This window comes from Megascapheus bottae, chromosome 9 (genome assembly GCF_031878675.1).
Source record: "Megascapheus bottae isolate mThoBot1 chromosome 9, mThoBot2.hap1, whole genome shotgun sequence".
Classification (NCBI taxonomy): Eukaryota; Metazoa; Chordata; class Mammalia; order Rodentia; family Geomyidae; genus Megascapheus; species Megascapheus bottae.
Genome location: NC_143517.1, coordinates 24,076,693 through 24,091,582, shown reverse-complemented (window position 1 = coordinate 24,091,582; position 14,890 = coordinate 24,076,693). Strand labels below are relative to the sequence as shown.

The following is a 14,890-nucleotide window of genomic DNA, read 5'->3' as shown; positions in this document are numbered from 1 at the left end:
CTTAAGGGAAAAACACAGCTTTTAAACTCCTAGATCATAAGAGAGGAAAAAAATCTTAAACCTTGGGATTTGCAGTAACTTTTTAGACTATGCCAAATACATAAGCCATTAAAGAAAGAATTGATAGGTATGAGATCATTAAAATTAATTTTTAATGAAAAAGCAGAATTTAAAGAATAACAAACCATGGCCAGAACTATTGAATAAAGGAATGCTACCTAAAGCATAAACCATGAGAACTCAATACTTGGAAAATGAACAACACAACTAAAAATGGTTCAAGACATTGACGGTACAGGCAATTTAACATATTTATATTGAATAAGGCTAATCTGAAAATATTAAATATTGTATGATTCAAAATATATGGCATCCCACAAAGTCAAAATTATGGACAATAAAGGATTCATGAAGAATTGGTAGGGTAAGAAGAAAAAAATAATACCTAAACATAGGATTAGAGAAAGAAACTAATCTTTATAATACAATAATGATAGATACATGCCATTGGTCTTTTATTTAAACCCATAACATGTACAATCCCAAGAATTATGCTCCTTTGCTGATAATTATGACAGACAGTTATAATCAATTTATCACATAGGTGGGGGATGGTAATAATGTGAAAGGCTACGTGTGTGTAGGAGGAGAGAGAAAAATGTGAACTTTTCATTTTGATCATTTTCTATGAGTCATTTAACCCATTTCAGTTGATTCTTACCTGTAATCCTAGCTACTAAGTTGGCCAAAATCTGAGGATCTTGGTTCAAAGCCAGCCTGGGCATAAATATATCTGAGATTCATCTCCAATGAAAGAGCAACAATCTGGAAATTGAGGTGTGACTCAAGTGGTACAATACCAGTCTTGAACCAAAAGCCAAGTGAGAGAGTGGGAATCTGAGCTCAAGCCCTAGTACTAGGTCATATATGTAAGAATACAACATTTAATGTATACTTTTAAATGTTAATTATGTTTATTTTTGCTTCTCACTTATTTGTATAAGGTATATAGTTACATCTAATGAGAGAAATTCTAAGGTCATTTGTTACATAAACTATTTTATTTATGACAAGACATAATTATAAACGTGAAAGAATTACCTGAAGTTGTTCTCAACTGCTGCTCTGTAAGTTCATCCTCACAGGTCCTGGCTCCCAAAGAGGCAGTTTCTATAGTGGACATCAGAGTGAAAAGCAATCAACATTCAATATCCACCTCCATATTCACTGTCATTATCCCTACCACCTCTTACTTGGCTATGAGAAGAGTTATGTACTGTCTGGAGCTCAGGCAAGTGTTTGCAATTCCTTACTTTATAGTGAGCTTTTGGAAACATGGAACCCAAAGCATGTCAAGTTTAAATCTAATCCTCAATGAATAGCAGCACAAAACAAATATAATATTGATAAAATATGAAAGCATGAAACACTACTGGAACAAGTTAGAGATCATACATTAGAGAACTGTATGTTTAGTGATAATAATACATTTCTTATATCGGAAGCTTCCTTCTACTTACAAAAATGCCCAAAAGAAAACAATAACAACAACAACAACAACAAACTCATTACAGAACAGCGAACATGAAAGAGTCAGACAATCACCAGGCACTTAAGGACATCTGAACACCCTGTCCACATCAGCAGGAAATAAATCCGCATCTTTTTATTGTTATGATTAAGTGGTTACACATATTTTACAGTACTGGGACATAGTTATTCTTAGCAATTATCACAATCAGTTTTTTACTTTGATCATACTAGGCATCATCATTCTAGTCGATAAAATTTATAAATGTTGGAATATACCAAAACCTCTAGACTTACATAGAACAAAAGATTTAACTCCGAATATTACCAATGAAACAATTTCTTCCAGGTTGGATGTTATATACATTTCTTCCCTTTGCTATGGATTTGATTGTTCCCCCTTCCTCTCTCATTCTCTCTTCCATCATCACCTTTGCATTGTTTAGAACTAATACCCATATATCAGGGTATATGTTCCTTTTATCTCTGGTCTTGGTTTATCTCAATCTAATATCTCAGCAACAACTCAAGACTTGTCTCTTAAGAATACAGAATCTTGAGTATAAATCATAGACTTAATTTCTAAGTTTGCAATGTTGGATAAATTTCCTGTTTCAATTTTAAAATCAAGATGTAACATTATAATTAGTTAATAATTATAAGATAAAATGCTTATGCAAATGAAAGTACATGATGGTATCTTCAAAATCTGAAAAGGATAGATAATAAGATATTTTATAAGTTATTCAGAAATTGATATGTTGAACTAAAACCCCTGTACAACTACTTAAAATAATAAAATAGAATTAAATAATACATAAAAGTGTTATCATAATTCTTACGCTTTTAAAAATAATTATGTCAAATTAATCTTTGAGCAGTAGCATCTCTGGTTTATTCCAGAGATTTTAATTAAACAAATAATTAACCTTGAAAATAAAAGTGAACACCAAGGCACCATTACTGAATTTCTTAATTGTTTTCACTGCTATTACAAAACCTTTGCTTTGGTGGTGATCTATTTTTAAACAATACAATCACAATAGACTCTCAGTGCTCCTTCCCCCAAACTTGGAAAGTGATGTTTTCTAAGAAGTATGTCTTAAATTAGTCTTGAAAGGAAGAATTTATCCTTAGTCCTTCCTAATAAATCCAGGAGTGACTTCCAAATAATCACAGCCTTTACCTTGATGAGCATCCAACTTGTCACTCAACAACTCCTCCTTCTTCCTCTTGGCAAATTCTCATTACTTTAAGCCTTGATCAGCATTGCTTCCCTTCGTTCAAAATGCCTGTTTTGTTCTCCTCCTCTTAGCCTTATTCTTCCCTCAAAACAAAATCAAATGTTTCCCAAACACCTATGTTACCACACATGCTTCAGTATTTATCATGGCACAGGAGATTGTTCCATGATCCATGGATTGTTCTCCAATAAATTCTGAGCTCCTCTAAGAGAAGCTTTTCATCTGCCTAGATTATCAAGTAAGAATAGAGGAAGTTGTATCAATGCAATCTAAAAAAAGAAATTTGTTCAAAATACCTACATCTCTTAAAACAAATGATGCTCAGGGTAAGAATTCATAAAAACTTTCCCAAAGCTCGCTGCTCGCTTAAGTACAAAGCCCCCTCAGTTCTACCCAACTCCAGATAATAATCCCTGTTAGTTTAGTGAATTTGTGTACCTATGAATAAAATGTCTTTCCATATCTTCCAGAAAAATTAAGACTACACACACACACACACACACACACACACACACACTTCAATCGTATGTGGCCTTGCTTACATTAGCTATCAGTGATGACTGATTTCAGTGAAATGACTATGAGTCCTTAATGAGCAATAAATGTATGTCTGCCAACTATGTGATAACAATCATGTAATGCTCACAATAAAACCATGAGGTAATTATTAAACTAGGATACTGGGGCTTAATGAAATTTATAACTTGTCCTAGATCATGAAATTAGAAACTCAAAGTGCCTGGAATTTTAAAAAAAAAAAGAAAGAAAGAAAAGAAATAAAAAAGAAACTTCTCTGTCTAGTCTAAAAGCTGAGAAATTTTAAATATATCTGGACTCTGAAATACCACAGTATTTGGAAGCCCATAAAGGTTTTCGGTAATGAAAGCCGGAAACCAAGTAGAGGAACAAAACAAAGAAAAGTTTTTCAGTAATTCTCTGAAAAAAAAATCCACTATTTCTATAAAGCATTTATATTTTTTCGAATAAAATATAACCAAGAAGTTTGGAAACATGTTAAAATAATTTCACTGGATAGTGATTTAAGTAAATGTACAAAATTTCTGAATCAGAAACTGTTCTTTAAGCTCACAAGTCCAGAGCTGCTGCATTTGGAGACAGGTTCCATGAGAGATGCATATGTGAAGAGCTTCGTAAAGGAATATAGTTTAGAGTGGCGACAGTTCATTTTAAAGCCTCAACAATGTTGTTCCTTTCCTACAATTGTTATAAATATTTTAATAAAGGAGCTTTTAACTTATCAAACAAACTGGTGCTTTTCTGGTACTTAATCTGGTACTTTTCTGCCTGTGTGAAATGAAATGTTTAAAACCTAGTAATGAGACAAAGCATCTTTCCATATTTCACTTTCATAATTGCTCTGTAATAACAAAACTGACTGCTGTTAACTGGATCTGTCACTTTGTGGGTGATTTAATTAGGTTACTAATTTGTGTACTCAAGTGTCTGACCTTCCTTGTTAAATACTATTTCAAATATAATACCATTAACTTAGTGTGTCTAGTATTCTACTCTTCCTTGTCAATTGGGAGATGATCACACATTGAAACTGGTAACAATTACTCTGTTTTTCTGAATACAATGTGGGCGTAATAAGCAACATTTTTTTTCTTGTGGACTAGTGTATCGATCATCACAATCAACATCACTAACAACAACACTTTACGGAGAAGATTTGCTCTGCCTGGTACTGATAGGTGTTCTTTATTCACATTATGACAGCAAGCAGTAGAACTTGGCTCTGATTTGAAGCCACATACTTTCATTCCAAGGATAGTTTTCTTAACCACAATGATACACTTAACTATAGTTGAAAATTCTACAAGTAGCTTTCCTTCTGAATTATTTTTACTGTTCATTTTTCTTGTTTGGACTGAATTCTGCTAAATCGCCCAGCCCCTTAACAAGCGATACCTCATATTGTTATTATAACTGACTTTGTTTCCTGGTATGTTGTATATATGTTTATTTGTTTATTTGAAATAAGAAAGGGAAGGGGAGAAAACAAGATGATTGGGAGGGCATGGGGGAGGGAAATGGGGACAAAACATGAGAAGGGATATCAATGTGTGAGAAGTAATGCACCTACTACCTGGTGAATGTAAACTGTAACTCCTCTTTTTTATTTTGCCAGTTGTGGGGCTTGAACTCAGGGCCTGAGCACTGTCTTTGGACTTTCTCAAGGCTACAGCTCTCTACTTTTGAGCCACAGCATCACTTCCAGCTTTTTTTTTTTTTTAAGTATGTGGTGCCAAGGAATCGTACCCGTGTCTTCGTGCATGCTACGCAAGCACTCTACCACTAGGCCAAATCCCAGCCCTATAAACTATAACCACTCTATATATTACCCTGACAATAAAAAATAATTTTTTTAAAAAAGAATGACATGGACCCATTCCTAAGGAAATGGAAAAAAAGCTGGAAACATTATATTAAGTGAAATATGCAAGACTTCCCAAATAGTAGGTTGCATGGTTTCCCTCATTTGTAAGAATTAGAATATGTCTACCATATTCTTAACAGGGGATCAATAACCCAATTGCTTAGTGCACAGGACCATATATAATGAATTAACATGAACTCCAAGATATGGAAACAAGAGGTTCTTATTATGTCCTGTATGTGGGTTTTTATTTCTGTTTCTCTTAGCTTTCTGTATCTTGTGTTTTGTATATAAAATTATCCAATCTGAGGAGGGGAAAGGGAATCAGAGAAACACTTGATATTATGTTGGACATAAATCTAACAGCTTGGGTAGAGGGAGCAGAGAGGGGTAAGGAGGGGAAAACGAGAGATGGCATAACAGCATTTAAAAACAAATGTACTCATTAACTTACATATGTAACTGTAACCCCCCTGTTTAGCACCTTTCCAATAAAGACTTTTATAAAAGAAAACAAAACCAAGGCTTAGTGACTAAATATGTGCAGTTCTAATTTATTTTATTTGAGAGACTGAAAATTCTTACAACTTTGTACTGCTATATCATCCATAAAATTCCAAATCTTGTTACTTCTTCCTTTCCCTTATGTGAATATTTATTCTGGTAAGTCAACCTACAGTTTTCAGGCATTTAATCACCAAGTTCTGGAAAATCTTTTGTTTCTTCCTGCTAATTGGAGAAACATTTAAAAATCTATTACTCATATAAATCTTGTGGTTAAGGAAAGAACTGAATTTTAAATGTTTAATAGTCCATATACAGAAAAGCCTAAGTTCACTTCCTGGACAAATCTAATCTGCATTTGATGTTAGTAAAGGCCTGTGATTTGCTTTTCATTGAAAAAAAATTGGAAAATATTCAGCACAAGCTCAGAAACAACTGGAATCCAAATAATAATAAATGATTTTTAAGTAATAATCAAATGATAACAATATTCTCCATTTTGACCTATCTTGATTTTATCTCAATCAACTATGGTATGTAATTTTTTTTGCCAGTCCTGGGCTTGAGTTCAGGGGCTGAGCACTGTCCTTGGACTTTCTCAAGGCTAGAGCTCTACCACTTGAGCCTCAGCACCACTTCCAGCTTTTTTCTATGTATATGGTTCAGAGGAATCAAACCGGGGTCTTCGTGCATGCTCGGTAAGCACTCTACCACTAGGCCAAACTCCCAGCCCCTATTCAGAAATAAATAACTCCTATGTTTGAAATTACACAGTATTCCAGGTAGCACTATGACATCTTAGATTTTCCCCTTTGCCACTAATGGGACTTTTATCCAGAGCATCTATGTAGATACCTGTTATGTAGTCATGTAATAGCCTTCTTGGTTATCAGCTCAAATTTCAAGTTATTGCTGTGTTTGTGGTCAGGAAACCCTTACCTAATGGAAGGAAAGGAAGCTTACAACTTCAGGATGCCAAGGAAAGCCATAATGTCATTCATTTAAGTAGAAAGGTGAAAGTCCTTGACTTAGTAAGAGCAGAAATCAAATTGTGTTCTCAACATGCTAACATCTACAGTAAGTTATGAATCTTTTGCTGTGTCTAATTTATAAGCTAAACTTTCACATAGATATGGATTTACAGGAAAGTGGAATAAAGTTCATTAAAATTCATAATTTTAGGTATATACTGAAGGTCTATGGAATACATCCCCATAGATAAGGAGGAAATTTCTATAACACATCATCGCCAACTAATTTACTAATGTTTTAAATACTAAAGTATTTAATAGCTCTTAGTCAACTGCTCAGAATGTGAGATAAGGTACTCATCATAAAAAAAAATTAAATAGTAAGCCACTTGTTCTAACGTGGTGTAAAGGAAAACATTTTCTGTAGTCTCCAGTAAAAATTTTGAAAGCCATTTTTTCCAGTATCCATTAAGATAAATCTGCTTTTTAATTTTTGTCTGACAAGTTCCAGAAGTTTCAAAGGACTTTTACTCCATAACCTGCCTAGTCACCACCCTCACAGATACACATTTAACTTTGGAGGACCCCTGGCATCTACCAGAGCTACACAACCCATTGTAAACAGGAAGTTGAAAGATTATCAATTACAAGAGAAGATATCTATAGCTCCCTAATTTCTAAATAACGTTACTATTTGTTGAAAACCTGCTAGATATGCATTTCCTTACCATCACCCTCACAATAATCTGTAACAGAAACATCCTTGCTTTTATGGAAGAGATGACACATCAAAGCTCAGACAGTTTAAATAATTTTTTCCAAAGGCGTGGAGCATCTGAGAGAGGGTTTGGAAGAATTAGTCTGATTCCAAATTTCTGTACTTCCCCCTTGGATAAGAATGCCTTAAGGCAGATCCTGGGAGTCCTGAGCCAGGAAGCCAGAAAACTGATTTTTTTTAAACTTCTAAACCATAGCTTAAACTCCTTCAAAGAAAATTTATTCTAGCAAGACTAATACTATGAAAAATGCATCAGATTCAGTATTTGACTCAACATTTACTATCTGGGCAGTTTACATTTTGATAACGACCTCTGAACTCGCTTGGGCCTTGCAAAAGTGAAGTTGAGGTTTAGTGGAAGTAAATTTACAATTTAAAAAAATGGCTTCAAGTGGTCTTCTCCATCCTGTTCCTTGTGTATACAAAGAGTGCTCTTAAAAGCAGAGCATCTCAGCATGATACCAAATGGTTTTGAGTAACCAAGCAACGTCATCTTTGTTGGCCTGCCGTGCTTTCTCTTAAATTATTTCTTCCAGGCAGTAATAGACTGGAGTACATTGGATGCTTCAGTGTCAATTATCTGAATGGGCTGGATTTGTGATATTTTTTTTTCTTTTCTGGAAAAGTAAAGCTCCTTTTCCCTACCCTGTCTAGTTTTATACAGAAGTTATTTTTATAGCAAGAGAATAGTATCTCTTGGGGTTTCTTAGGCAAGGAATGTGTGATCACTCTTTCCTGTTTCTTGAATCATCTGTGACCTCAGTGTAATGGAGCCTCAGGAAATTTAATAAGTTCCTAATATCAATTAGTTTCAATAAATTATTCCTACATCCTCTTAATTTGTTATATTTTAAAGTGTTCTCATTGAGAGTTTTTTCTTCAATTTATACATCTCTATTACATTTCTTCAGATGAAATTCTATTTTGTTCCTCACTGTTTGGAAGTTAAAAGATCAAGCTTCCATGATCATCATTTGAGCATAATATTATATCCCAAGCTCTCAAGCAGTTGCCCAATCTTCTGGAATTCTTCACAACCCTGTTATGTATGGAATAATTTGCAATCCTCAGCTTATTTTTCTGGCTTTACTAAGTTACTCTCAACATAAGAAACATCTCTACTTCAAAAACTGATCCCTAGTCTACTCAATTAAGGTCTTTGTTCATGCTGATCCTGGTTAGTATTTCAATTCCTTTTTTTTTTTTTGCCAGTCCTGGGCCTGAGCACTGTCCTTGGACTTTCTCAAGGCTAGAGCTCTACTACTTGAGCCTCAGCACCACTTCCGGCTTTTTTCTATGTATGTGGTACCGAGGAATCGAACCCGGGTCTTCGTGCATGCTAGGCAAGCACTTTAACCACTAGGCCAAACTCCCGGCCCAGTATTTCAATTCTTTTCTTCCTATCTTACCGTTTGCTTGGGAAAAGAAAGAATAAAATTTAACATGAGATCTACCTTCTTGAGTTTTTATGTGTATAATACAATTTTGTTGACTATAGGATTCATGTTATGCAGTCGATCTTTTTAACTTACTTGTTTAGAACTTCTTTGTTGTGAAAACCAGAGAAAGTAACCCAAGTATTAAAATGATGTTCACTGTTCTTAATTGCCTAAAATGCATTCTTTTCTTGAACTCTCTCAAGCAAAGGTAAAAGTTAAGGCAGCAGTAGTGACATGAAACTACCTAGTTCTGCTCTAGCAACCTACCTCTCAGAAGTATGTGTTTTTCTAGAATGTGTTTCCAGGGACACTGACTACTCCTATGGAAATATTTGTGCTGAGGTAAAAACCATGCATGTAAGAGCCAAATTGCATGTGGGTTTGAATCCCAGTCCCACTATTTTCTACCAGCTGGACACTGACCAATTACTTTATCTTATGAAATTCAAGATGCTACATACGAAAATAGAAACAAACATAGAAAATAAACACAAGATTTCAGAGTGCTCATAGGACTGGTAATGCTTCTACTATACCTTGTTCTGCTCATTTTGATTTATCCTGTTCAACATGTTATTCAAATACTAGAACAATTTGGTACTAACTCCTTTTTAAAGTATGTCCATAAGTAATGCCATATTACCTATGGATATATAACTGTTGACAATATCGACCATTGTTTTTCTGAGGAATATAATTTTAAGGAATTTTTTATATGCTCTAACAACAGGAGTAAAACTGTTCAACGACACTGACTTGGTTATGAAAGTGACATGGACAGACAATTAACTCTGAAAAGTAGCAATGATATATAATTCAGTTTAGGTTTCTCTCTGCCAAGAGGAGTCCTCCCTTCCTTCATTCTAACCTACATTATCGACCTTCTGCTAAGAAAATGATAGGATGGAAATTTTAAAATGATTGTAGGATATTTTGGTCTACAAATGTGGCATAAATGAAAACACTGTACATAAAATCTACATATAAATACTGGATTCTAGAATATGCTTCACATTGTAGTCATTAAAATGATATGCCATACTGAATAAAGTTAAGTTTTGCTCTTTTCTGGTTTCTCAAAACCAATTTATAATGAGACAAAGAAAATACTTTGAAGCATTCACAAAGGTAATGTTACTTAGGAAATATATGAAATAGAAATTGGGTAGGAATCCTACCCAATAGGAAATTTAAACTATTGGGAGTCAGTTTTCTTATCTTCAAAATGGAGAAGAAATTATATGTTCTCTTCACATCATATCTGATCATTTCAAGGATGAAATCTTTGTTTTTCACCACCTCCTACAGATCTTGGAAAATAAATGAATGCAATCTTGGTTCAATATTTTCCAAATATTTTAAAGCTTAAGAGTGCCGATACAAAATTATTATTAATGCATATAAATTCATCTTTACAGTTAAATCCATGGGAGGGAGTATTGCTTTCCCTATATAGACTTCACTATTGGTGACTCATATATGACCATAAGGGGAAATCCTAATAAAACTAGAGTAATTTATTTTACCAACCCTGAAAATGTTGAAGTTGTCCTTAACATAAAATGCAGATTTGAATCATGTTTATTCAAAATCCCTGTATTTTTGCATTTTAGAATTATTTTGCATCTCACAACTTAAGAAAATGCTAACTTTACGGAGTTCTATACCCAAAATTGCACTTCCAGACTTGAGTTAGCAATGATGAACACAAATACAAATGAAACACATCTGGAGAGAAAGGTAGTGAATGTATTCCAGAAAAGGAAGAACAGAAAGATCTTTTTGGAGCCAAGACTGAAAAATGTCCTATTGGAACCTGCTGTGAAATTTCAAGACAATGCTTACACATATCCATGAAATATTTATGCAATAAATCATTCAATCATTCATTAATGAGCAAATAGATTGATGAGGTTTGGCACATTGCTTTCTTTGGATGGTATTAGCAGTAGGAAAAAAATGTTTCTGAGAAATAGCCAATTTATTTTCTCCTTTGTCTGAATGAAAGTATTGGCAAGGAGTCCCTGGATCTTGGCAAAGTGAGAGTTTTAAGCAGGGATGCTATAATCATTCTTTCATCTTTGAGATGCTACGCAAAGGGTAAAAACAGAAAAAATGACTTCTGCTATAAGTAATTTTTAAAAAGACACTGGAGTATCCACTATACCTTGAAGCTATTACTGCCTAGAAGAAAATAATGGAAGGAGGAAAAATACTGATTTCACCAAAGAGAAAAAATGTTAAGAAGCTCAAGTTTCGACATGAATAAAGACACTGAGATCAGTTCTGGAAACAAATTTAAATACAGATGCTTAGTAAACATTTAAGTTGGTAGAAGAAAATCATGAGTAAAAAGAAACTCTCTGAGTTGAAGATAATTGGGAGCAGTATTAACTAAAGATTTTTGAGAAAATGACAGGCCTCAGAAAGAACAAAGAGAAGATGAGGATGAGAGTGGAGGGCAGAACTCTAAGAAACAAATATTAAGTAAATACTACTGAAAGATACATAAAATGATGAAAGGTGCTGTGAAAGAACAAAGAGGTAGGCCTAGAGGACTCTGGCTAAAGGACTAATCAGTGTCCAAAGGTACAGACCTCTTCTGGAAGTTTGAGACACAAATATAACATTACAGAGAGAACTAAAACAAAACTACTGGTGATACACTGTAACAGACGGTATTCAGAACCAATGAGACAGTAAAGGAATTGAAAATTTTTCAGCAAAGTAGATATGAATTACTAGTGGGCTTGATGTGGAGGAGGGAATGACAGAAATTAAAGGTGTCTCCAAATGCTTTTTTTACGCAGGGGATAGGAAGAATGCAGAAGCAATTATTAAAATGTAGAAAATGCCGATAAAATAATCTGAAAGTGAAGAAAGGGTTTGCAAACAATAGCGATGAATTTGTTTAGTTCTATTTACATGCAAAGAGATGCATCAAATAGGCAAGAGCTATGAGGTGGTATATGTAAATTGAGAGAGACATAGAGAGAGAAATAGACAAACAGACAGACAGAAAAGTAGTACCAAAAAAACCCCCATAAAAACTAGAGAACGTAAACATCTGTAACCACAGGTAATGTAAAAAGTGTCAATATAAATCTGGAAAATTGAGTTTTTATTTAAGTTTATGATCCTTTTGACTCTGACATCAGAATAGCTGGGACTACTGGTGTAAATTAACATGATTAGGTCACTTTCAATTTTCCTAAGATGTCCACATTTCTGCCTATTTTTGTATCTTTTTTATAGTGGTCATCATTTGTGAATTAATTGTGATAATTTGCTAAAATAAATTTCCCCTTACTCTTTACAATTATAACATATTCTAAAATTATAACATATTGGCACATATATTTACCTGTCCCTACTTCATTTCCTCATACTTCTACTAGCCATGCCAAACCTGTAATAGTACTGAAGTTAAAGTCTTTCAACAAGTCATTATTTATCTATTTTTGTGTGACAAGTTGATACTTTCTAATAAGCAGATTTCAAACTTCTTGAGGACAGGAAACTTTGACTTCCTTGTGTGTCACGACCCCAGGCTACATGCTGTAGGCAGAACATGCTCTTGGGTGGTTTCTGCAATCAATAATGACAACAGAGAAGAATCCTCCAAGAACAGGTTAAGAAGGGATATTTCTCTATTTCATTCTGACTCTGCTTAATTCATCATGCTTGCTTTAAATACAAGCAGTTCATGTGCTTTTGCAAAGGTCTAAGAGTTTACTATCCTACTAAAATAAGCTAAAGAAGCTAATATTACAGTTATTTGCCAGCTCTGTTAGCAATCTTTTTCTTTCTCTCTTTTACTTATATAATTTACATATTGCAGAACTAAGTTACTGTCTCCTATTTTCTTTTCTCTAGTCAGTTCTTATGGCCGTCGGGTAAGTTGTGCATATTTATTTATTTATTTTAATTGTATTTTATTGTCGGGTAATGTCTAGAGGGGTTACAGCTACATTCGTCAGGTAATGGGTACATTATTTTTCCAACATTGATACCCTTAGTTAAGTATATTTAAAACTTCAAAGTCCAGGCATATTCTTACTTGAAACAAAAACTCTAGAGAATAAAATTAGTGTGAAATTTTTGCAAAATGGCAATAAAATCATCTCTACACACTTCCCTGGAGAACCCTGGTCAAGGAAGATATCACTGAGGGCTAAAATAAACTGTCAACTTTCTTTTAGCTTTATGAACTATGAAGGTTTGAACAAGGAAATACATCCAAGGGCCAATATCATTTCTACAAATGAGAGACTAATTATGAAAAGAGTGAAGTAGAGTTGCAGAGAAAATTAACAATTAGTCTCAATAATTCTCTCTCAATTTTATTTTTATCCTTTAAAATATTTCCCTATATTTTTTATTAAAGAATTTATTAACATTGATTTTTACATTATATTTCAAATGACATGTTTAGCCAACAAGTATTCGAGAAGAGAATCTCTATATACAATCACTAGCACTTAGATTTTAGAACGTAATTAAAATTAAGCAGAGGGTTTGGATGTCATAGATACTTATTAATCTATATAATAAAACATGTCTATAGAGTCATAAATTTTTATGTCTATATAGTTGTGTTTATATCTAAAACCATGTCCATAGTCCCTGTATTTTAAAAATATATTTCATTATTATTACAGAAGGGTGTCAAATAATGAGTACATTTCTTTTCAAACCATGTCATCTTCTTCCCTTTCTCTCAGTTTTCCCCTCCCATCCAAAACCAAAAGTGATATAGTTCATTTTCCACGTGTTGTCTAGTGAATCTAAGTACCACTGCTGCATTTGTTCACCTTTTTTCCCACCTTTTCTGTGCTCCCCTTTACCTTCCCAAAGACAAATAAACTAACAAACAGGAAAAAAGGAAAATAGAACGCAAACAGCAACAACAACAAAAACAAAAAATATTGTTTCTATTTCTTGGAGTTCATGTTATAAAATATTATTTTATGTTATATGCATATAGCTACTGAGCCTTTGTGATACATTCCCATGAATATCCTCCTTTGGTCTTTCTGTGTGAATGTCTAGAGACCTATATAATTTATCCTGCCTCAGTGTATTTTTTTTTTTATCATCCAGTGTGTTTGCTTGTAGATTTATAGGCACAGGCTAGTTACCACAAAGGAGAGAAAACATGCAATCTATGTTCTGGCTTATTTTGCTTAACATAATTTTTCCAAGTCTTTCTTCTATTTCTTGGGAATGGCAGAGTATCATTATTCCTGATTGAAGAATAGAATTCTATTATATGGGCATATCATATTTTCATGATCCACTTGTCCACAGATGGACACCTTCATATCTTGGGTATTGTAAACAACAAATCAATGAACATAGTTGTGCTGGTAGCTTTAGTGGAGTGTTGTTTTTGTTCTATTGGATAAATGCCCAGAAGTGGAATTGCTAGGATTTATAATCTCTTTTCCTGCTTTTAAATAGACATTTCTAAGTATTATTTTATGACACTTAATGGGAAATATTTATTAACAATCTTAAGGTATCCACAGCATTCTGTCTGTGAAGTATTTGGTCTCTACTGTTTTGTGTAACTTCTGCTGAAAATTTTACTATTTTTTAATTTACCTTAATCTTTCTAAACCCTTTACCTACCATTTCTCAAACTTCTACATTTCACTGGAAATATATAACAGCAACGAAGTACTTTAAGGTCTATAAATAATTGCATACTGGATAGGTAATTTTAATTCATTGCATAAAAGACATATAGATTTACTTAGAACCTACTAAGTTATTTGTCCTCAGAAATCACAGATTTTAAGGAGGAGGCAAGACAATCAACCATTACCAAAAGAGGAGATGACATGGGCTGGGAGTATGGTCTAGTCTTAGAGTGCTTGCCTAGCATGCACAGAGACCCGTTACGATTCTGCATACATAGAAGAGATGGAAGTGGTGCTGTGGCTCAAATGATAGAACTCTAGCCTTGAGAAAACTCAAGGACAGTGCTCAGGCCCTGAATTCAAGCCAGGACTGGCAAA

General features: G+C 33.8%; 1 protein-coding gene across 1 annotated transcript in view; it reads right to left on the bottom strand.

Moving 5' to 3' along the window:
- Zfhx4 (zinc finger homeobox 4) overlaps positions 1-14,890 on the bottom strand; it is a 183,499-nt gene that overhangs the window by 31,947 nt on the left and 136,662 nt on the right. Inside the window, exon 5 of the mRNA XM_090338972.1 lies at positions 1,102-1,170. Within this exon, the coding sequence (XP_090195098.1) occupies positions 1,102-1,170 (69 nt within the window). The remainder of the gene's footprint in view (positions 1-1,101; positions 1,171-14,890) is intronic.